Source organism: Panthera uncia, chromosome E1 (assembly GCF_023721935.1).
Source record: "Panthera uncia isolate 11264 chromosome E1, Puncia_PCG_1.0, whole genome shotgun sequence".
NCBI classification, from domain to species: Eukaryota; Metazoa; Chordata; class Mammalia; order Carnivora; family Felidae; genus Panthera; species Panthera uncia.
The window spans coordinates 49,796,972-49,820,856 of record NC_064814.1 but is presented as its reverse complement, the minus strand read 5'-3'; the positions used below and the strand labels follow the sequence as shown (position 1 = coordinate 49,820,856).

General features: G+C 36.3%; 1 protein-coding gene across 5 annotated transcripts in view; it reads left to right on the top strand.

The window, feature by feature from the left end:
* ZNF624 (zinc finger protein 624) overlaps positions 1-22,096 on the top strand; it is a 32,845-nt gene extending 10,749 nt beyond the window's left edge. For 2 of the 5 annotated variants that reach the window (XM_049636905.1, XM_049636904.1), the window contains 4 exons: positions 1,842-1,907; positions 9,577-9,703; positions 10,455-10,550; positions 19,606-22,096. In XM_049636905.1, the coding sequence (XP_049492862.1) occupies positions 1,842-1,907; positions 9,577-9,703; positions 10,455-10,550; positions 19,606-21,821 (2,505 nt within the window). In that variant the 3' untranslated portion in view covers positions 21,822-22,096. Of the gene's footprint in view, positions 1-299; positions 388-1,841; positions 1,908-9,576; positions 9,704-10,454; positions 10,551-19,605 lie in introns of all 5 variants that reach the window. The other 3 variants (XM_049636906.1, XM_049636907.1, XM_049636908.1) reach the window with 3 other exon arrangements.
* The last annotated feature ends 1,789 nt before the right edge of the window (positions 22,097-23,885 follow it).

Genomic DNA, 23,885 nt, shown 5'->3' with positions numbered 1-23,885 from the left:
TGTAAGAAGTTTCACTGTACATATGGAACCAAATATCAAGACACATGATCTTTCAAAAATACTTTTGCTATTTTTTTATAAACAGTCTAGGAAATTTACTTTTGATGTTAAATTTGTATTGTTCCCAGGAAATTTCAGTTATTTGTGGGGTAAAAGAATCGAATATTTTAAATTGGAAATATTGCTTAGGAAATTTTGGGGAAAGTATGTACACACAGACACACCCACACCCTCTTAATTAAGAGGGACCGTTCCCCTTGTGCCCGCTCTCAGTGATCTCCTCTTTTCTACCCATTAAGAAGTGACCAAGCTTAATAGATGACATGGAGAGAAAGAAGATGTTTAAGACACAGAGCTTGGCTGTAGGGTGCTTACAGTCTCATTGAGGTAAGGCCTACAAAAGAAATAGTTACATAATTTGTTTAGGTGAATGATAGTTCCTGCATCTATTGCTAGGAATTTTGCTAATGATGCTTAGCTGTATGATAAACATGATGAGTGCTATGTAAGAAAAGAAATGGGCATTAGTATGGGCAAAACTGGTCACAGAAAGCTCATGAGGACAGTTAGACTTAGGTAGTACTCACAAGTGGGATTTAAGTTGTCGTAAAGTATTTATAAGGGTACTTCAGGTGAGAAGGGAGTTTAAGGGCAAGAGAACAGTGGGGTGAGCTAGTGATTCCAGCTGGAAAGTATGGAAGATAGTACTGGAAATTAGATATTTAAGCTGAATCTTTTAATGCTTCCCTGAAGACATTTAAGTATATATATGTATGTGTGTATGTTTGAGGTGGGTGTCAGTGAGGTACAAGCCGTGTCTTAGCAGTGACTTTTTGAAATAGATTCCGAAGAAAGGTAATACCAACAAATACAGTTTGTCTAGTCGTGATCTGCAGTAACCTATAGTAGTGACCTTTCACTCTTTATAGCCAGGATGTATAACGTGTAAACAGTCCTTAAAACATACCCTTGAAAAGATAAATAAAAACCAAAATGTTACACTTGATCAGCATATCTGAAGTATTTGTCTAGTATTGACATGGCCAGACCCATCCCTAATTACCAGAGGTTGATGTTCACATCATTAATTTTCTGGAAGCTGAATGTTTTTATTTTTTAGATAAGAACTTGGAAGGGGAGAAATAAGATAACAGTTTTTCTCAATGGACTTTCAGTAGTTTTATTACCCATAGTTTTTTTAAATGGCACACACAAAACCTAAAATCATAAGTACTAATCGAAAGAGGTAGTAAAATACCATCTCATTTATAAAATCAGGCCCTCATAGGGATACAGCTTATAAGGTTAAGAAAATAATGTAGTGAGAAGTCCCTGAAATGCTACCTGAGTAACTACAAGACGTTCCCCCGACCCCCCACAACACTGAAATGATCTTCAGCTGTACAAAGTACATAGTGTTAGTAGGTTTTGAATACTATTCTTAAGATAGATACTTTCTGAGAAATACATTTCAACTCTATATGAAAAGGGAAAATTATGTAGGATCTGAAGGCCTCTTACTATAAATCTATTTTTTTGTTACAATTGGTTCTTTGTTGGAAGCCTCCATTAAAAACTATGCGGTTGTATCTTTCTCAGTCTTGTGTTTGTCATTGTCTCAAACAAAGTTGAAGAAGATGATTGGATGTTACTATGGGACGGTAATTTCAGCGCTAAATTAACCAATAAAAGGGGCCACCCTGTTAATTTCAGCCCTAAATCAAACAACAAAAGGGATCATCCCATGTATGCCACATCCACAGTGGACCGTTGGTACTTGAGGCTCTGCTGTGAGTCATCAGCAGCCTATCACTGAGTGATCGTATCCTGTATCCCTTCAGAATCCTGAAGTTTCCGAGCCAGATGAAGACCTTCACCTTCAGGCTGAAGAACCAGAATTGGAAAAGGTAATGCCTCACATGTTACATGAGGGGAATAAAGTGCCTCTTTTACTGTGCCTGGTTCTTAATGTTCCTAGTGCCTTGCAAGTTTGCAGTGAATATCATCTTGCTTGATAGCTGTAGTAACCCCAGGGCTGGCCGCGTCAGTGTGACGGATTTCATTTCCCTTGGTGGCAGCCCTAATGTGGCAGGTCACATTGTAACTACTGACGATAAAGTATCCTATATCACATGCTCTGACTCTTGCTTTGCATCGTGAGACTCAACACCATTAAAAATATCAAGAATACATGAACATCAGTGGAGGTATTTAAGGTGTGTTTAAATTGGTTTAGGTTTTTTATTTCATTATATTGTTAAGCTGACTTTCTTATTCATGAGTATAGAATTCAGCTGATTTTTCCAGAAAATACCAAAGTCAGAAATGTATGAAATATGTTAAGAAAAGTTATCTAAAACTTAGAAATAAGGCAAAAGGTAAATGTATGCCCTTTCAGTGTCGCATTGAACCATTGTCTAACCAGCCTGTGTAAGGGTCACCTGACATAGCCCGGAGAGTTACGTTGTTTGATGTACTAGTTACTGTTGGTTAATATCCAGAACATTGAAAATTTGCAAGTTATTTTACCTTGGAGAAAAAATAACCCCCAAACTTATGGTTTTATTGTCCTTGTAGGACATTCACCAGGTTTCTAACTAATTTTGCGGTCTTATTCCAGCATTCTTTTTTCTGCAATCAGTAGACAGCTGTTTTTGTGTCTCCTTTGAACCAGGTTTGTCAGGCAGCTGATCTCTCATTAATGACTTAAGTAAATCTTTGGCATGTGTTGACAGTACTTTTAGAATTACAGGGGTTAAGTTTTAAAAAAAAATTTTTTTGAAGTATAGTTGACATACAGTATTATATTAGTTTCAGTTGTACAGCATAGTGATTGGATAACTCTGTACATCACACCGTGCTCGTGGCAATAAGCGTAGTTACTGTCTGTTACCATACAAAGTTATTACAATGTTATCGACTATACTCTCTGTGCTATACTTTTCATCTCTGTCGTTTATTTTATAACCTGAAGTTTGTACCTCTTAATCCTCTTCACCTATTTCACCCATCCTCTCACACCCCCCCCCAACAACCACCATTTTGTTCTCTGTATTTAGGAGTCTGTTTCTGTTTTTTGTTTGTTCGTTTGTTTTCTTTTTTAGACTCCACGTATAAGTGAAATCATATATTTATCTTTGATTTATTTCACTTAGCATAATAACCTCTAGGTCCATCAATGTTGTCAGGAATGACAAGGTTTTGTTTTTGTTTTTTTCTTTCTTATGGCTGAGTAGTAGTTCAGTGTGTGTGTGTGTGTGTGTGTGTGTGTGTGTGTGTGTACGTGTGTACATGCCACATCTTCTTTATCCATTTATCTATCAGTAGACACTTGTGTTGCTTCTATATCTCAGCTATTGTAACTAATGCTACAATAATTATAGGGGTGCGTTTATCTTTTTGAATGAGTGTTTTTATTTTCTTTGGGCAACAACCCAGCGGTGGAATTACTGGATCATATAGTAATTCCAGTTTGAATTTTTTGAGGAACCTCCACACTGTTTTCCATAGCAGCTACACCAGCTTGCATTCCCACCAACAGTATACACAAGTGACTCCTTTTCTCCACACCCTTGCCAATTCTTATTATTTCTTGTCTTTTTTATTTTAAAGCCACTTTGACAGCTGTATCTCATTGTGATTTTGATTTGCATTTTTTTGGTTGACCATTCACATGTTCTCTTTGGGAAAATGTTCATTCAGGTCACATGCCCTTTTTAATTAGATTATTTGTTTTTTTGTTATTGAGTTGTGTGAATTCTTTTTAGATTTTGGATATTAACCCCTTATCAGATAAATCATTTGCAGATACCTTCTCCCATTCATTAGGTTGCCTTTTTTCTTTTTTTAATTTTTTCAGGTAAACTCTATGCTCAATCTGGGGCTTGAACTCACGATCTGAAGTCAAGAGTTACAAGCTCCACTGACTGAACGAGGCAGGGCCCCTCAGCAGGTTGCCTTTTTGTGTTGATGGTTTCTTTGGCTATGCAAACACTTTTAGTTTCCTGTAGTCCCAGTTGTTTATTTTTGCTTTGGTTTCTCTTGCCTCAGGAGACAGATCCAGAAAACTGTTGCTAAGCCCTATGTTTTATGGTTTCAGGTCTTACATTTATTTAGGTCTTTAATTCAGTTTTTCTTTATTTTTGTGTATGGTATAAGAAAGTAGTCCAGTTTCATTCTTTTATATGTAGCTGTCCAGTTTTCCCAACACCATTTTTTTTGAAGAGACAGTCTTTTTCCCATTCTTGCCTCCTCTCTTATAGATAATCGTGGTTTTTTTTTTTTTTTAATTATGTAGTTCAGCTCCTTTTTTTTTTAGAATTACGTTTTGAAGTTTTTTTTAATTATACTTTGAAAGTTGGTTTTATTCTAAGAATGTTTTGTGTAAAACTGGGCTTTTCTTTTTGCTTTTAGGAGAAAATACATTCTGACACTCAGTCGTACACATAATTTTTACATAGGTTTTGTTTTTTTTTTAATTTAGTACTGGGCCAATCATCCTTAAAATTGCCCTTTAACATATGAGAGTTTAGACTTAAAATTTTTAAGGTAAAAATATTAATAGTTTCAGACGTTGAGTCATGAACTGTAGGAAAGTGCCATTATTTTTGACCTGGTGAATAATTCATATGGTTTATTTTTGTTCTTCTGACAGGAAATCCCTGACAGAAGAGCAATTTTGTGTGGCTCTTTCTTAAATTCTACATCCTGTTGATAAGTACTGAACTTAGTTTTATTTAACTTTAATTCTAGTATAACCAGTTTTTCAGTGATAATTTTTAACATTTCCATATCTGCAAAAGGTGCAAATAGAATTTTCAGGGGCGCCTGGGTGGCTTCATCGGTTGGGCATCCTACCTGAGCTTAGGTCATGAACTGATGGTCCGTGGGTTCGAGCCCCGCATCAGGCTCTGTGCTGACAGCTCAGAGCCTGGAACCTCCTTCAGATTCTGTGTCTCCCTCTCTCTCTGCCCCTCCCCACTTGCTCTCTGTGTCTCAAAAATAAATAAGCATTAAAAAAATTTTTTTTAATTAAAAAAAAGAATTTTCATAGCACGTGTATTGAATCTGTTGATCAATTTGGGAAATATTAAAGTCTTAATATTAAGTTTTATAATAAGAATATGGAATGTTTTCCCATTTATTTAGGTATTCTTCAGTTTCTTTCAGTAATATTTTGTCATTTTCAGTGTACGTGTCTTGCATATCTTTTGTTAAATTCATTCCTAAGTGTTTTATTCTTTTTGCTATTTTAAATGGATTTTTTTCTTAATTTCTTTTTTGGAATGTTCATTGCTAGTGTATAGAAATGGTTGACTTACGTATATTGATCTTGTGTCCTGAACCTTGCTGAACTAGTTTATTTAGTTCTAGAAGGGTTTTAGTTTTTGTTTTTGTTTTTGTTTTTGCATGGGCGTGTGTGGACTTTTGTTGGGTTTTCTATATGCAACATAATATCATCTGTAAGTGGAGATTATGTCATTTCCAAATAGAAATTTACTTCTTCCTTTCCAATCTGATATTTCTTTTTCTTCTCTAGTTTTTCTTGCTAAAACTTATAGTATAATGTTGAATAGAAGTGAGGAGAGGGGACATCTTTGTGAGGTTTATGATCACAGAGGGAATGCATATGGCCATTCACTATTAAGTATGATGTTTGAGTTGGGTTTTCATAGATGGTCTCTATCATGTTGACGAAGTTTGCTTCTATTTCTAGTTTGTTGGGTTTTGTCACATACTTTGTTGGGTCTATTAACATCATTGTGTGGGTTTTCTTTATTCTATTAATATGGTGTATTACCTTGATTGACTTTAAGATATTAAATGAACTTTGTACACATGGGATAAATCCCATTTGGCTATGGCATATATTATGTTTTCTTTGTTGCTGTTTTCAAACTGAATCAGACTGAATTAATTCTGTCTCGCTCTTCCTTAAATTCTACATTTGTCTTATTTTGGTAATACTGGCCTTACAGAATGAGTTGAGAATGTTTCCTTGTGTTTTTTGGAAGAGTTAGTGAAAGATTGGTGTTAATTCTTCTTGAAATGTCTGGTGGAATTCAGTGAAGCCACTTGAACCTGGGTGTTTATTCGTGGGAAGTTTAATTATAATTTTCATATTTTCTATGTCTTCTTGAGTCAGTTTTGGTAGTTTGTGTCTTCCTAGGAATCTGCCCATTTTATCTAGATTTTTCTAATTTGTTGGCATACAGTTGTTCATAGTATATTCTTTTATAATCCTTTTATTTCTGTAAGGTCAGTAGTAATGTCTCCTTTTTCATTCCTGATTTTAGTAATTTGAGTCTTCTCTTTTTTCTTAGTCTACCTAAGGGCTTTGTAATTGTTATCTTTTCAAAGAACTGACTTTTGCATTAGTTGATTTTCTCTATTGTTTTTCTATTCTCTGTTTGGTTTATCTCGATTCTAATATTTATTATTTCCTTCTGCTTTAAAAAAAATTTTAGTTTGGGGCACCTGGGTGGCTCAGTTGGTTGAGCGCCAACGTGGGTCATGATCTCACGGTTCATGGGTTTGAGCCCCACATCGGGCTCTGTGCTTACAGCTCGGAGCCTGGAGCCTGCTTTGGATTCTGTGTCTCCCTCTCTCTCTGTCCTTCCCCTGCTCACGCTCTGCTTCTCTCTCTCTCTGTCTTTCTCTCTTTCTCTCTCTCAAAAATGAAGAAACATTAAAAAAATGAACAGGAGGGTCATTACCTTGGTGAAGTGTCCCTTTAAAAAAAATAAATTAGTTCACTCTTCCTTTTCTAGTTCCCTAAGGTATATATTTAATTTTTTATTAAGTTCTTAATTTAAATTCCAGTAGAGTCAACATACAGTGTTATATTAGTTCATGCCTCACTTTTCTTATTAGCACCTTCCTTATTGTGAGGATTCAGTCATTATGTAACAAGCCCTTATTAGATTAGTGCCTGACAAATATTATGCACTATACATATACATGAATCCATTTGCGCCTGTTGCCTGCCTCCCAACAATTATTGGACCATGGGTAATAATCATGTTTCATTTGTAATCTTACCCTCTCTCACTAATTATTTTGAAGCGTATACAAGACATTATATAATTTATCTATAAATATCTCATTATATATCTGTAAAAGATGTGTTTTAATGTTACATATACTATCATGGTTACAGCTAAAAAATCAGCAGAAAGCCTTAATATCAAATGTGGAGTTGGTATTTGTTTCCCCAATTGATTCACATGTTATGATTACTTAATGTCGTCTCTTAGGTCACTTTTAGGCTAGAGGTCCCCCCCCCCTTTTTCCCCCTTGTAATAATTCATTGAAAAACCACGTTATTTCTACTTTAGAACTGTGTTGTCCAATACAGTAGCCACTAGCCACATGTGGCTTTTGAGCACATGAAATGTAACTAACCCAAACTGAGATATGCTGTCAATTTAAGATGCACATCACTTCAAAGACTTAATACAAAAGATAGAATCTCATTAATAATTTTTACATTGATTGCACATTGAAATTATATGTGCACTAGTCTGAATATATTATTTAAAATAATTTCACTTGTTTTCTTTTATGTTATTTATCTATTTACTTTATTCTGAGAGAGAGAAAGAGAGAGCATGAGCAGGGGAGGGGCAGAGAGAGGGAGAGAGAGAGAGTCCCCAGTGCATGGCTTGAACTCACAAACTGTGAGATCGTGACCTGAGCTGAAACCAAAAGTCAGACACTTAACCAGCTGAGCCACCCAGGCGCCCCTCACTTGTTTTCTTCTTAACGGGGCTACTAGAAAACCTTACATTACATATGTGACTTGCAATATACTTCTTTGGACAGCATTGATTTAGAATTTCACACAATTTGGATTTTATTTATTGTGTCTCCATGGGGATATTTAACATGTTCATCTGTTCCCTGTATTGTTAGTTAGATCTAGAGGCTTTATCAGATTCCAATTTGACTCTTTTAAAAATGTTTTTGACAATAGTATTTCATGTATCTGGTGTATACTACCAGAAGGCACCTATGCCTGGTCGAGAGGCCTCTTTGATACATTAGCAGCCACTGATGACCCTTTAATTCGTTAAAGGTTACAAAATGATGATATTCTAATTCTTTTATTTCTTTTCATGTATTAGCTGGAATCCTTCCATAAAGAGAAATCTCTCCTCATCAACAATGTGATCACACTTGATAACCATAAAAATTATAATATTTTACATGGGAAAAGGACAAAAGGTTAATTCTTTCTCTTTATTTGCCAGTTTCAAGGCATCCTCCAAAAATGATCAATGAGTATTTTTATAGTATTATTATGAAATCACAAGCTTAAAGGTATATTTTTGAAACCCATTGTAATTTATTATTCTTACTGATGTTCAAATTGTCCCATTATTAGCTGGGGGGAGACTCTTCAAGTAGTGTTTGATAGCTTGTTTGCATTTTGGTATCACAGAAAGTTCAGGGCCCTGATTCCTTTTAGTGGGAGGTAAAGTCTAGCTTGCATAATGTTACTTTATTAGCTATTGTTTTTATTTTTAGGACTTTTCAGTGGATGAAGCTAGGAAAAATATTTCTCTTTCCTAAAAAATAAAATAATTCATGAGTTTATACTGATACTTCCAATTCAAATTTGGATCTATGGAATTATTGTATAATCTCACCAGTATTACATTTATATCTTCTTTCTCCCCTGCCAAATTTATTTCTTCTCAATGACAGCAGTGTAATAATTTGTTTTATCAAACACTACACACATAACAGTTACAAAATACCATTTTCATCATTACCACCAACAATCAGGCTATTTATTGAAAACGTACAGTTTTTGCAGTTCTTTTTCTTCTTGGGGTATATCTCACAAAGGATGAACAAAAATTGCTATGTTTTAAAGTTACTTAAAATAATTTCTCTTTGATGAATGCATATACTTCAAACTGGTTGCATTTTACTTTTAATTTTTAGGAATGACTTTTTAAATTGAAAATTTTTCTTTTATAATAATACATTTACATGGTTCAAAAGTAAAATGTAAAAAACAAGAAATATTCAAAAGAGTCTATCCTCTATTCCAGTCCTCTCCATTTTCATGCTCAAAGTGAGAGCTTACGATATTCTGTATCTGCAATCTGATTGATAAACTGCATCTTTTATGAAGCCATATTCCATAGATTTGGAACTGAGAAAGAGCTGATATTGTAGATATCTGTAGATAAGCCAGGGTTTTGAGGGAGAAAAGATTATTTGGGTAGAAACTACTAGCTGTTATCAATATTAAGACTTTCTAGAGAAGGAGGAAACCATGCTGTTTGATTCCAGATAATGTAGCAAGACCAATATTTCAGAGTTAGAGAAAGCCAGATTTGAATTAGTGTGAAAAGAACATTTTCACGGGAGGAGTAAAACTCCTCTTGTGGTTTTAAGTTCTTGTCACTGGAGAGATTCATCCTTTAAGGGCTGAACTGGTTGACTTCAGTGGTCATTTAGTGGCCGTGAGTTCCGGAAGTTTCCTCCAGTTTTGTATGTGTTATTCTGCCCAACAGGTCTTATTTATATAGTCCCCAGGTGATCGTAGTATATTTATTTTAGGATTCTGTGACATTTAAAGATGTGGCTATAGACTTCTCATTAGAAGAGTGGAGGTTGATGGACCTTTCCCAGAGGAACCTGCACAAGGACGTGATGCTAGAGAATTACAGGAATCTTGTCTCCCTGGGTAAGAATAACATCTTTGTTCGTTTACTGACCGGGTTTATTTGACCGGGTTTGCTGAAGATAGAGAACCTTTAAAGTACTTAAATGAATTTGGGGTTAGAGCTTAGGCATTAAACTCTTATATTGTGGGGGTGTTGCTGGGAGCCTTGCCATCCCTTGTGCTTAACTAAGGGGTCTGCCCATTGTAAAGTAAGAAATACACATTTCGTTGGAATCTTGGAGATTGTTGACAGTCCCCAGATTTAGGACTAAAGTTTTTTCTGGTCACTTTTATAAATGAGGGCTATAGTTATCAGTACCTCCAGAAAGAAAGACACAAATGCATTCATTTTCTTCCTAAACTCAGATTACTCCCATGTTCTATCATCCCAGAAAACCTGGGATCATCGTGTTGAACTCCTTTGAGATAATGTTTGTAATTCTCTATAACTCCAGTGTACAATAGAATGTTCTGCTGTGATGGCAATGTTCTGTATCTGTGCTGTCCAATGTGGACACACTAGCCACTCGAAGCTACTAACAGCTTGAAATCTGGCTAGTACAACTGAAGAACTGAATTTTAAATTTTACATAGTTTTAACTAATTCAAATTTAAATGGCCACCTGAGAGTACTGAAAAGTGTATTGGACAGTCCATCTCTAGAACTTACCGTAATAGCCACTCTGCACAGAAGATTAAGAGCTGAGACTGAGTTTGGCAATAGTTCTTACTCCTAAACACAGTCAAATCCTATTCATTCTTCTCTAACAAGGGCTTGCAGTTTCCAAACCAGACATGATATCTCACCTGGAAGATGGCAAAGGACCGTGGGTGGTAGTGAGGGAAATTGCAAGAACCCCCTATCCAGGTGAGTTCAAAAGAACCAGGAGGATCGGATTTATTGCAAGTTAGTAGGTTATGGCTGGAGCAGAACATCTGAAATACTTGGAGGAGTATCATCTCTCCCCCACCTTGCCTGCTCTCTCTTTTTGCCTCTCTCTCTGTTCTCTACTTTTGGTTCCTGTCCCATCCGATGTTGCTGTCTTGAGGACATGATTTTCATAATTATTCCTTCACTCAAACATGCATGAAACCTCCCTTTCAGTTCTATCCTCTCAGTCAACTTTACATTTTTCTCATTTGTTTAACTATTATCTGACCTCTCTTCTTTCATTAATCTTCCTAAAAATGCTTTGTTAAGGGTCACCCCTGATTTTAATGTTTATTTATTTTTTTTTGAGAGAGAGAAAGCACAAGTGGGGGAAGGGCAGAGAGAGAAGGAGACACAGAATCCAAAGCAGGCTTCAAGCTCTGAGCTGATAGCAGAGAGCCCCATGTGGGGCTCAAACCCACGAACCGCGAGATCATGACCTGAGCCAAATCCAGACATTTAACCTACTAAGCCACTCAGACACCCCTCTGCTGATTTTTTTAAAGTTCATTTATTTTGAGAGAGAGAGAGAGAGAGAGAGAGAGAGAGAGAGAGAGAGAGAGAAACGAGTCGGGGAGGGGCAGAGAATGAGGGAGAGAGAATCCCAAGCAGGCACTGTCAGCACAGAGCCTGACACAAGGACTAGATCCCACAGACCGTGAGATCATGACCTGAGCTGAAACCAAGAGTCTCATGCTTAACTGACGGAGCCAACCAGATGCCCCACCGCTGATTTCTTTTAAGCTAAACCTATTTACTCATTATTTAACTTGCAGGTGAACCTGCAAGCCTGCCAAAACTTTGGGGGAACCCTCCTGTTCTCCTCCAGTTTCTTAACTAATTGAAAATACAAACTAGGTATCAGTTGAGAATTAAATACAGTATTTATTCATATATTTAATTGATATTTATCAGACATCTCTTTCCTGCGTACTGGGTTAGGTACTAGGTCTACAACAATGAGTAAGATGGACCAGGTCCCTGCCGTCATGAAGATTATATTTTGAGAAGTTGACAAGTATATAAATAAAAACAAGCTAAATAGCAGACATAACAACCTTCAGTTATGAGATAAACCGGGTGAGATATGAGATATGAAAGAGTGACTGGGATGGGGTTGAGGGTACCTCCCTCAGAGAGTGTGGGCAGAAGGCTTCTGAAGAGGGGCTTTTAAGCTGAGCCTTGAAGATTCAGAAACAACCGGCCAAAGGAAGAGGAAAGGAGAAGTATTCCAGACAAAGGACCTGACACGGAAAAGAATGAAATGTGTTCTAGAACTCGAAAGGAGGCTGCTGTGAGAGGGAGTCTGGTATCAGAGCTAGGCAACAGCTTGCCCATCCGGGGCTTTGTAGGTGACGATAATGAGTTTGGATTTTAATCAGTGAGTGTGAAGGCATTGACAGACTTTAATCAAGGATTTTTAGGAAGTAACTCTGCGCAGACTGGACTTGAAGGCATTAAATCAGGTAATCAGTTAAGAGGTTGTTACAATAGTATGAGCAGAGGTGATAACTTTGATTAAAGTAATAGTGGAGATGGAAGAAAAGAAATGGATTCTAGTTCACTTGAACATTCATTTTATCATGATGCCGTGCATAACTCACGTATGTGTTACATGTATTCTTTTCATATGTCAATATTATGTATTTTTTTGCTCAACTATAATATATAGTTTTTTTTTTAATTTTTTTTAATTACGTTTCTTTATTTTTGAGAGGAAGAGAGAGCCAGCATGAGTGGGGGAGGGGCAGAGAGAGAGGGAGACACGGAATCGGAAGCAGGCTCCAGGCTCTGAGCCGTCAGCCCAGAACCCGACGCGGGGCTCGAACCCATGAACCGAGATCATGACCTGAGCCCGAAGTCGGACACTCAACCGACTGAGTCACCCAGGCGCCCCAACATACAGTTTTATATGAATTTCAGGTGCACAGTATTATGATTCAGCAATTCTGTACATCTCTTAGTGCTCGTGAAGATAAGTGTATTCGTAACCCCCTTTATCTATTTCCTCCATCATCCCACTCACCTACCCTCTAGCAACCACCAGTGTGTTCTCTGGGAGTCTGGGAGTTTTTCGCCTCTTTTTTTCTTTATTCATTTGTTTCTTACGTCACACAATGAGCGAAATCATATGGTATATGTCTTTCTCTGACTTATTTCACTTAGCATTATACCCTCTGGGTCCATCCACATTGTTGAAAATGGCAAGATTTCACTTTTTTGATCACTGAGTAATATTGCATTCTATATATACACCTCATCTTCTTTATCCATTCATCTATTGATGGACCCTTGGGCTACTTCCATATCTTGGTTATTGTCAATAGTGGTGCAGTAAACATAGGGGTGCGTGTATCTTTTCAAATTAGTTTTTTTGTTTTATGTGAGTAAATACCTAGTAGTTGAATTACTGGATCATATGGTATTTCTGTTTTTAATTTTTTTGAGGAACCTCCACACTGTTTTCCATATTAGCTGTACCGGTTTGCATTCTCACCAACAGTGTGTGAGGGTTCCTTTTTCTTCACATCCTCACCAACATTTGCTGTTTATTGTGTTTTTTATTCTAGCCATTCTGCCAGGTGTAAAGTGGTATCTCATTGTGGTTTTAATTTGCATTTCCCTGATGAGTAGTGGTGTGGAGCATTTTTTCATGTGTCTGTTGGCCATCTGGATGTCTTTAGAAAAATATCTCTTCATGTCTTCTGCCCATTTTAAATTACATTATTGGTCTTTTGGGTGTTGAGTTGTACAAGTTCTTTATGTATTTTGGATAGTAGCCCCTTATCAGATAACGTCATTTGCAAATAATCTTCTTCCATTCAGTGAGTTGCCTTTCTGTTTTGTTGGTGGTTTCCTTTGCTGTGCAGAAGCTTTTTAGTTTGGTATTTAGTTTGGTAGTTTAATTTTGCTTAGATACCCTTGCCTGAGGAGACAGATCTAGAAAAATGTTTCTATGCCTGATGTCAGAGAAATCACTGCCTATATTTTCTTCTAGGAATGTTTCGGCTTCAGGCCTCACATTTAGGTCTTTAATCCATTTTGAATTTATTTTTTGTGCATGGTGTAAGAAAGCGGTCCCGTTTCGTTCTTTTGCACGTAGCTGTCCAGTTTTCCCAGCACTGTTTGTTGAAGAGACTGTCTTTTCCCCATTGTATATTCTTGCCTCCTTTGTTATAGATTCATTGACCATACAACCATGGGTTTATTTCTGGACTCTATCCTGTTCCATTGATCTAGGTCTGTTTATGTGCCAGTGACATACTGTTTTGATTACTCCTGTATCGTAATGTATTTTGAAATCTGAGATTGAGATACCCCCAGCTCTGTTCTTTTTCAGGATTGCTTTGGCTATTTCTGGTCTTCTGTGGTTCCATACAAATTTGAGGATTATTCTAGTTCTGTGAAATACGTTGTTGGTATTTTGACAGGGATTACATTGAGTCTGTAGACTGCTTTGGGTAGTATAGACATTTTAACAATATTGGCTCTTCCAACCCATGTATCATCTTCCGTTCCTTTCGTTAACGTTGACTGTTGAAAATACTATATATTTTTAAAAGAGTGAATGAAAAGTAGACATTGGAGACAGTTTTAGGCGACTCTTTAGAGAAGGATTTCCCCCTCCCCCCATGAAGAGGGAAAGAGAGATGGGGCAGTGGCTACAGGAAAGTGTGGAATGAGGGAAAAAACTCTTGTTTTGTATTTAAGATGGGAGTATTTATGGCATTACTGAGTAATAAGAAAGATACCCTGATGGAGAGGGAGAAATTGACTTTGGAAGACCAGTGGGATCACTGAAGAGTTCACATGTCTGAGGAGGTTAAAGAGGATAAACTCAAGAAAGGAAAAGGAAGGAGGGCTTCACCACTGATAGGCAGAGAGGCCACCTTTTCTGTTATAACACTAGGAAAGATGGAGAAGGCAGGCGTAGATAAAAGGTCAAATGGTGGTGAGAAGATCAAGGCATTCGATTTTAATAGGCTCTGAATTCTCAGTAAAATATGAAGCGAGGCCACCAGCTTATAGTGAGGATAAGAAAGAGTTGTAAGAGAGGGAAAGATACATATAAAAAAGCTTAAAATTAAAAACAAAAGATACATAGATTTCACTAGGGAAGCCACATTGACCTCATGTTTTTATTAGGGAAGGAGTTTAATTATAGTTTCTATTCCTTCTGTAGCTATAGGACTATTAACATTTCCTATTTCTTTCTGTTTTAGTAAATTATATGTATCTGGGAATTGATCCATTTACTCTAAAATTTAAATTTATTGGCATACTGTCCTCTCCTTTAAATGTCTATGTGGATCTGAAGTAATGTTTCCCTTTTCATTCCTGATACTGATTTTTTTTTTAATCTCTCTGTTTTCTTATTCAGTCTGTATGGAGCCTGATGTGGGACTCAAACCCACGAACCAGGAGATCATGACCCTTATAAGCCAAAGTGCCCCAATCTTATTTGGCTTTTAAAATAACTTTTTTGTGTGTTTGATTTCTCTATTATTACTTTTATTATTTTTAACCTTTTTAGCATTTCATTTGCTGATCTTTTTTAACTTCCTGAGTTGGGTACTTATATCGTTGATTTTCAGCCACTCTTTTTTTATAGCTTATTTAAGGCAATCTAGACTGCATCACACCCCATTAAAAGACAAGAGAAAACTCTTCTTGACAAACCAAAAAAAGAAAAGCAGACTACATCACATCTTTTTTTTTTTAATGTAGCAGCTTCATAATTATTGAGTTCAAAACGTTTGATAATTTCCATTGTGATGTCTTTGTCCCTTGTGCTCTTTGGAAGCATTTTTCTTCATCTTGTACCATCTGGGATTTTCTAGTATTCTTTTTTTTTTTTTTTTTTTTTTAGGTTTATTTATTTATTTTGAGAGAGAAAGAATGAGTGGGGGAGGAGCAGAGAGGAAGGGAGAGAGACAGAATCCCGAGCAGGCTCCACACTGTCAGCGAGGAACCCAGTGCGGGGCTCGAGCCCACAAACCCGTGAGATCATGACCGGAGGCAAAATCAAGAATCAGGCACTCAACCAGCTGAACCACCCAGGTGCCCCAGGAAAACAGATTGTTATGAACTTATGCAAAGAACTATAATTGCTATGAAAGAAAGAATACACACCGAGATATCTGAACTCTGGAGTTCAGGGAGTATTCTTGTTACCTTAACTTTTCCTGTGGTCAGAAAACATGCTATGGATGATTTCAGTCTTTATAAGTTTCTTAAAATTTGCGTTACCACACGGCCAATTTTTGAAAACATTTGTATGTGCACTTGGAGAAAATGTGTAGCCTATTGGTATTAAGTGCAGTTTTAGTTATACCAAATATATTATGTTGCTAAAATCTATGTGCTTACCGATTGTCAGCTTATTCTGTCAGTTATTAAGGTTTTTCAAAGTCTCCCAGTAAGACTGTAAACTTGTCTGTTTCTTATTTTAGTTGCTTTAATTTTTGCTTTATGTATTTTGGAGCTGTCCTATTAGGTAAATACAAAGTTATGACTGCTACATCCTTCTGTTAAAATGGACATTTTATCCTCATGAAGTGTCTTTATCTCTGTACTGGTTTTGCCTCATCCTAATATTATTACAGCATCTTTCTTCTGGTTATTGTTTTATCGTATATCATTTTAATTCTGTTCACGGTCATCTGTTATATATCCTTGTATTTTGTTTCTCTGATAAGTAGCATATTGTTAGATTTTTCTTTTAACCAATCTGACAGTCTGTTATCTCTTGGAGTATTTAGTTCCTATACATATAATTCAGTTACATAATGTTTAAATCTATCCTCTAACTGTGCAAGTGTCTTGCACGTTCTGTACTCTTTTTTCCCCCATGCATGCATTTAGATTTATTATCTTATTTTTCTATTTACTTGGTAATTATAAATTTCCAAAATTAGTTGTGCAGTGGTTAACTCTGAGATTAAAGCATGCATCCTTCATTCAGAAGTCTAATGTAAATTGTCCTTCTTCCTAAACAACACAAGAATCTTACAACCACTTATTTCATTTAACCTGATTTATATGTTGTTGAAATTATGTATTTTAACTGTGTCTATATGTCAGATCTCATAAGAGCATTATTAATGTTCTGTTCCGTCAGTGTTCATTTAGATTTGCCTATGTTTTTGCCTATATTTTCTCCTCCTATTTCTCTTCTTTTCTGAGCTTGTATCTAGGATTATTTTTCTTCTGTTTAAAGAGTACCCTTTAATATTTTATTTTACCCACATCTTCTAGTGTCACACTCCCTCCATTTTCTTTTTTGTCTAAAAATATCTTCAGTCTTCATTTTTAGAGAATAGACTTCTAGGTTGGCATTTACATTCTTTCAGCATTTTGGAAGGTATCATTCCATTGTTTCCTGTCTTACATCGACTCCCTTGACAAGTCAGTCATCTGTCTAATTCAGGAGTCAGTAAACTTTTTTCTGTAAAAGACAAGACAGTAGATATTTTAGGCTTTGTAGAGACATAATACCCTCTGTTGCAACTACTCCATTCGGCCATTGTAAGTGCAAAAGCCTCCAAAGACAAAATGTTAACCAAAGAATGTGGTTATATTCCACTAAAACTTTATTTAGGGACCCTGAAATTTGAAATTCATAGTTTAATGTGCCACAATATATTATCCTTTTAATATATTTTTCAACCATTTAAGAATGTATATTCTTATCTCACTGGCCACACGAAAATGTAGTGGGACAGATTTGCTGTAGTTTGCAACCTCTGATCTGTTGGCGCTCCTTGATAGAACTCTTAAAGTTGTTTTGTTTTTTTTTTAATGTTTATTCATTTTTGAGAGAGAGAGAGAGAGCGTGAGAGCGTGAGCAGGGGAGGGGCAGAGAGAGAGGGAGACACAGAATCCGAGGCAGGCTCCAGGCTCCCAGCTGTCAGCACAGAGCCTGACATGGGGAACTGCGAGATCTTGACCTGAGCTTAAGTCAGCCACTCAACCGGCTGAGCCACCCCAGTGCCCCCAAAATCTTTTAGTTTCCATTATTTTTTCCTTGTATTTCTCCCACTTAGAATTCATTTGGCTTCTTTTTTTCTTTTCTTTTCTTTTCTTTTATTTATTTATTTTTTTTCAATATATGAAGTTTATTGTCAAATTGGTTTCCATACATCATTTGGCTTCTAAAATCTATGGCTTGATATTTTTGATTCTGTTCTGGAAAATGCTTCAGCATTATTTCTTTGAATTTGATTTCATCCCATTCTCTCTCACTTCTCTTTCGAGCTTTCTGGGACTCTTTCACATCTGTGATAGACCTTATCACTCTATCCCATGTGTCTCTAATGTCTTTTGAAATTAAGTTTTCAAGTTTTTCATCATTCTGTACCTCAATATGCATATTTTCTACTGACCTGTTTCCCATTTTGCTAACACTCACGTGTCAAATCTGTGTTTTTCAGCCTATCCTTTGAGTTATTTTCCAGTTCTAGAATCACCATTTGGTTCTTATTTTATACTTTCCAATTATTTGGTGAGATTACTGGTCTTGTCTTATTTTCTTGAATATACTAATCATGATTATTTTGTAAGTTTATGTCTGAGACCTCAACTGTCTGGATTCCTTCTAGATCTGTTTCTTCTCTTGACTTTTTTCTAATTAGACTTTTGTCTCCTTGTATGCCTATTATTTTTCACTGTCAAGCATTGATATGAAAACCTATAACAATAATTTGAGGTTCTGGATTGTGTAATCTTTTTTTCATAGAGGATTGTTTGCTTTTGGCAGGCTGCCAGGATAAAGGTTCTAACAGTTCTCAGTTACCTTAATTCAATTAGACATTTAAAAGAGCTGGGTTCTAGAGTTGTCCTCTTTGGTGGCCCTAAACTTAAAACTTGGCCTATTTTGAAAAAGATTACACTGCAGGGTGGTGGTCTTACAACTTGTTTGTATATACAATGTAAAATTTTACTATTATAGTTCTTTTAAATTTCTAAACGTGGGTGCCTGCATGGCTCAGTGTGTTAAGCGTCAGACTCTTGGTTTCAGCTCAGGTCATAAACTTGCAGTTCATGAGTTTGAGCCCCACGTTGGGCTCTGTGCTGACAGTGCAGAACCTGCTTGGGATGCTCTCCCTCTCTCTCTGCCCCTCCCCCACTCATGCTCTCTCTCAAAATAAACTTAAAAAAAATTTATAAATTTGCAAACTCTATAAATTTGCAAACTATAAATTTGCAAGTTCTATAAATTTGCAAACTCATTTATAGGCAATTTTTTCTCAATGTTTAAAAAAACAAACTGGATCAAAACCTTTTGTGGATAGTTTTTTACTTTAAAACTCAAGGTATAAGTAGTTTTGATCCAATTTTTGACAGACATACAGGAATGTTGTTAAGATATAAAAAGGTTGCAAAACTACCCTTGGTGATAATTATTATCACTATTTAGAATATTAATAGCTATAAATACCATTTTTTACTAACTTACTGTTCGGACTACTTTTTGAAGAATCAAAGTGTCTTTTTCCATAAACATTTGATAAATAAGTACATACAAAGACTTGAATAAGCTGATCTCACATGAAAATTTGAGAAAGCCGTCATACAAAAAAGCTAGCAAACAAAGAATGAAAACAAATAGAAAGTATGGTTGGAAACAACTGCCTGGTTTGTAGAGTAAATGGAAAGAAAGGAAGTAGTCGTGACTATGAAGAATGCTCTATAAATGCTGACTATAAAGGAAATGAGAAAAGAAGTATTTGAGAGGCTTAGATTCTAGGGGGTTACCGTAAATGAATTTGTTTAGTAGGGGAAAAACTCTGAATTTGTTACTTTGGTTCTTGGCTCAACCAGTCTCCCTCAAACCTATCTCCTCCTTAGAAAATAAGGCCAGTTTGGAAGCAGTTAAAACTTTGTATTCATTATCAGCTCGGGTTTCCCTTTTATTATCCTGTTTACTGAGATCTTCCTAACTTAGGAAATAGGAGTCATTTGATTTGATTTTTATCTTTCTTCCCCCCAGAGCTGGAGACCAAACCTGCAGCCAAGAATGTTGTATCAACAGAAAATACTTCTGAAGATGTATCACAAGAGACCATAATAGATAAACTCACAGAGAACAGTCTGTGGAACCCCAGAATGGGAGGATTATGGAAATGGAATGAAAGGATATTGAGATTGCAAAATAGTCAGGAAAATCATTTGAGTCGAAGAATAGTTACTCACAAGAAAATTTCCACTGGTCAAAGAGGATTTAGATTTGGATCTGTTTTTCCAGAAGCAGGAGTTATCACAGAAGGGCCCCACAGCAAATGCCAAACACATGAAAATTTCACTGAGAATTTAGATTTGATTACAGATACCCATCTAGGAAAGAAAATCTGCAAGGATACAGAAGGCAGCAAAGCTGTAAGGCCTACTTCAGAACTTACTTTAGGAAAAAAATACAATAATAAAGAAAAACCCTATAAATGTAGTACCTGTGAAAAGTCCTTTCGTTACAGGTCGTTACTCATTCAACATCAGAGAACGCACACTAAAGAAAAACCTTATGAATGTAACGAATGTGGGAAAATGTTCAGCCAGCCTTCATATCTCAGTCAACATAAAAAAATTCATACTGGAGAAAAACCCTATAAGTGTAACGAATGTGGAAAGGCCTTCATTGCTTCTTCATCGCTTATGGTACATCAGAGAATTCATACTAAGGAGAAACCTTATCAGTGCAATGTCTGTGGAAAATCTTTTAGCCAGTGTGCTCGCCTTAATCAACACCAGAGAATTCAAACCGGGGAGAAGCCCTATAAATGTACTGAATGTGGGAAAGCTTTCAGTGATAAATCAAAACTCGCAAGACATCAGGAGACTCACAGTGGAGAGAAACCCTACAAATGCAATGATTGTGGGAAAGCCTTTAGGAATAAGTCCTATCTTAGTGTACATCAGAAGACCCACACTGAAGAAAAACCATATAAATGCAATGAATGTGGGAAATCTTTCAAGAATACCACAATTTTTAATGTTCATCAGAGAATTCATACTGGAGAGAAACCCTTTAGATGTAACGAATGTGGGAAAGCCTATAGAAGTAATTCCAGCCTTATTGTACATATAAGAACTCATACTGGGGAAAAACCTTATGAATGTAATGAATGTGGGAAAGCATTCAATCGCATAGCAAATTTCACAGAACATCAAAGAATTCATACAGGAGAAAAACCCTATAAATGCAACGAATGTGGAAAAGCATTCATTAATTATTCATGCCTTACCGTACACCACAGAATGCATACAGGAGAGAAACCTTATAAATGTAATGAATGTGGAAAGGCCTTCATGCGTTCTTCATCCCTAATTATACATCAGCGGATTCATACTGAAGAAAAACCTTATCTATGTAATGAATGTGGGGAGTCTTTCAGAATAAAATCACACTTAACTGTGCATCATAGGATTCATACTGGAGAGAAACCGTATAAATGTACTGACTGTGAGAGGGCATTTACCAAAATGGTAAATCTCAAGGAGCATCAGAAAATCCATACTGGAGTGAAACCTTATAAATGCTATGATTGTGAGAAATCTTTCAGGACTAAGTCCTACCTTATCGTACATCAAAGGACCCATACTGGGGAAAAACCATATAAATGTAATGAATGTGAAAAGGCTTTCACTAACACCTCGCAACTTACCGTACATCAAAGAAGGCATACTGGAGAAAAACCCTATAAATGTAATGAGTGTGGGAAGGTTTTCACAAGTAACTCAGGCTTTAATACCCATCAGAGAACACATACTGGAGAGAAGCCATTTAAATGTAATGACTGTGGGAAAGCATTTAGCCAGATGGTACACGTCACAGAACATCAGAAAATCCATAGTGGAGAGAAACCCTATAAATGCGACGTCTGTGGAAAAGCCTTCAGGAGGGGTTCCTACCTTACAGTGCATTGGAGAACACATACTGGAGAAAAACCCTATACGTGTAAGGAATGTGGAAAAGGTTGTATCACTCTATCACAGCTAACTCTTCATCAGAGAATTCATACTGGGGAAAGGCCCTACAAATGTGAAGAATGTGGAAAAGCCTTCAGAACCAACTCAGATTTTACTGTACATTTGAGGATGCATACTGGAGAAAAACCCTATAAATGTCATGAATGTGGAAAAGCCTTTAGGAGTAGCTCAAGCCTTACTGTACATCAAAGAACACATCAGAGAGAAACTCAGTTAATATAAAAGGTAACAAATCATTCATCCAGATGCCAGCTCTACAAGGAGAATCTTATAAACTGTGTCTTTTATGAATGTGGGAAAACTTTCAGGAGCAATTCACCAGAAAACACACACTTAAGGGATACTTTATAAACATAAAAATGTGGAAAACTCATTAAATCTTAGAAGTGACAAGCAAATTCACAGTAGAGAAAAATAATGGACAAATGAAAGCCTTCACCCAGATTTCATACTTTGTTCACTTAAATTGTCTTCAATGAATTGCCTATAATTTTTTACCTATTTTTCTATTGGTTTGTCTTATAAATCTGGAGGTGCTCTTTATATACTTGAAATATTAATCCTTTGTCATGTGTGTGTGAAAATTTTTTAATCTAGCATTTGTTTTTATGCTTTTTTATATGGTAAAAGAAGTTGCCACATTTTAATTTTTCATAGATATTTCTTTTCCTTTTTAGATTAATTTACTCTTTTAGTTAAAAGAGTCTCCTTAATCCCTCGGTTATACATAGTGTTCTAAATTTGTTTCTAAGATTTTGTTAATTTTATATTTTATATTAAAGTCTTTAATCTGTCTGAACTAGATGGCTAGTCATAGAAGAGCAAATTGCCATTAATCTCTGAAAATATTATGAACCTAAGGTAGTACTCAGGGAAATGCAAATTAAAACAACCAATGAGATGTCACCTCCACTGAATGGAGTTGGCAAAATTAAGAGATCTTTTGGTAGTGGGATTTGGGAAACCATGTACTCTTAACACAAACGGTTATATCAACTTCTGTTTCCACCAGCAATTAAGCAATATATATTCAAATATTTTAGTAACATTTTAAAATAAAAATACTTTGACCTAGCAGTCTCACTTTGGGGATCTTCCCCACAGAAATAACAGCATCAGTGCATAAGAATACACATAAGTCAGGATTTTTGTTGAAGTATTGTTTGTAGAGGCCAAGTAGAAAACCAAGTGGAGACTAAGTGAATGCCCGTTAATTGGGGAATGGTTGAATAAAGTGTGATATGGCCATTCTATGGAACAGCATGAGAGTAATTTTTAAAGTTAGTTATATCTACACTAGTTGATCTCAAGGTATTTCCACAATTTTTAATAACTAATTGCTTTATTGCAGAGCTTTATGTGTACAGGGCTTCATTTTTTGTTAAATGATCATACCCATTTATGTATATATGTGTATGTGATGAGCATGGAAACAAGTATATATACTTGGCTGAATATATACGAGGCTGTTATTATTGGTTACCTTGAAGGAAGGGAGAAGAGAAGTAGGGGAAAGGACTGGAAAAAAATTTTTTTGTAATGTAAGTGCAGCATGTATGGCATAAAATTCTATGTAAAACTGTATTTGTATGAACTTCTGAGAACTATGAATGAAGGATGGTCTCCAAAAAGTTCGATTGTTTTAGAGTTGGGGAGTATGCAGTACTTCTATATAGGTATTTTATAAGCTTTTCTTCCCAACAAGCATGTGATATTTAACATAAACAGGAAACACCTATTTCACTTGTGAAGGTAATTTACTGGACACCTGTTATGTTCCAAGAATTACCCTAATATATTGGCAGGGTAGGGACAGTCAGGAATCTGAGAGCATGGGAATTTGTTCTGATGCTGCATAGATTCCAAACAAGTTACCCAGCACCTCATTACACCCACCCTCTCGGTTTCATTTAGAAGAGGTAGTAATTTCAGACAAATGAGACACGTACCCAAGAATATCTGGAACTTATGTTCAGGCTATAAACCAGAAAACTGCAAGCCTCAAGAGAAGCTCCACCTTTAACATGGCACCAAAGAAAAGGTCACAGTGATGAAAAGTTCCATGTACGGCCTCATAGAACATTACATGATGGAATAGAGAGAGGGGAAACAGCCAGACACCCGAGTCCATAAAAAAGGAAGTCTTGGGAGTTCTGGAAATACTAAGAGTCCTGGAACAAAGATGAGAACCAAAAGGCTATGGCCCTGATATCAGAAGGCCATAACAAACCATGGACCTGATACCCAAAAAGGACAAGACATGATGAGCTATTCTTCAGTGGAGGC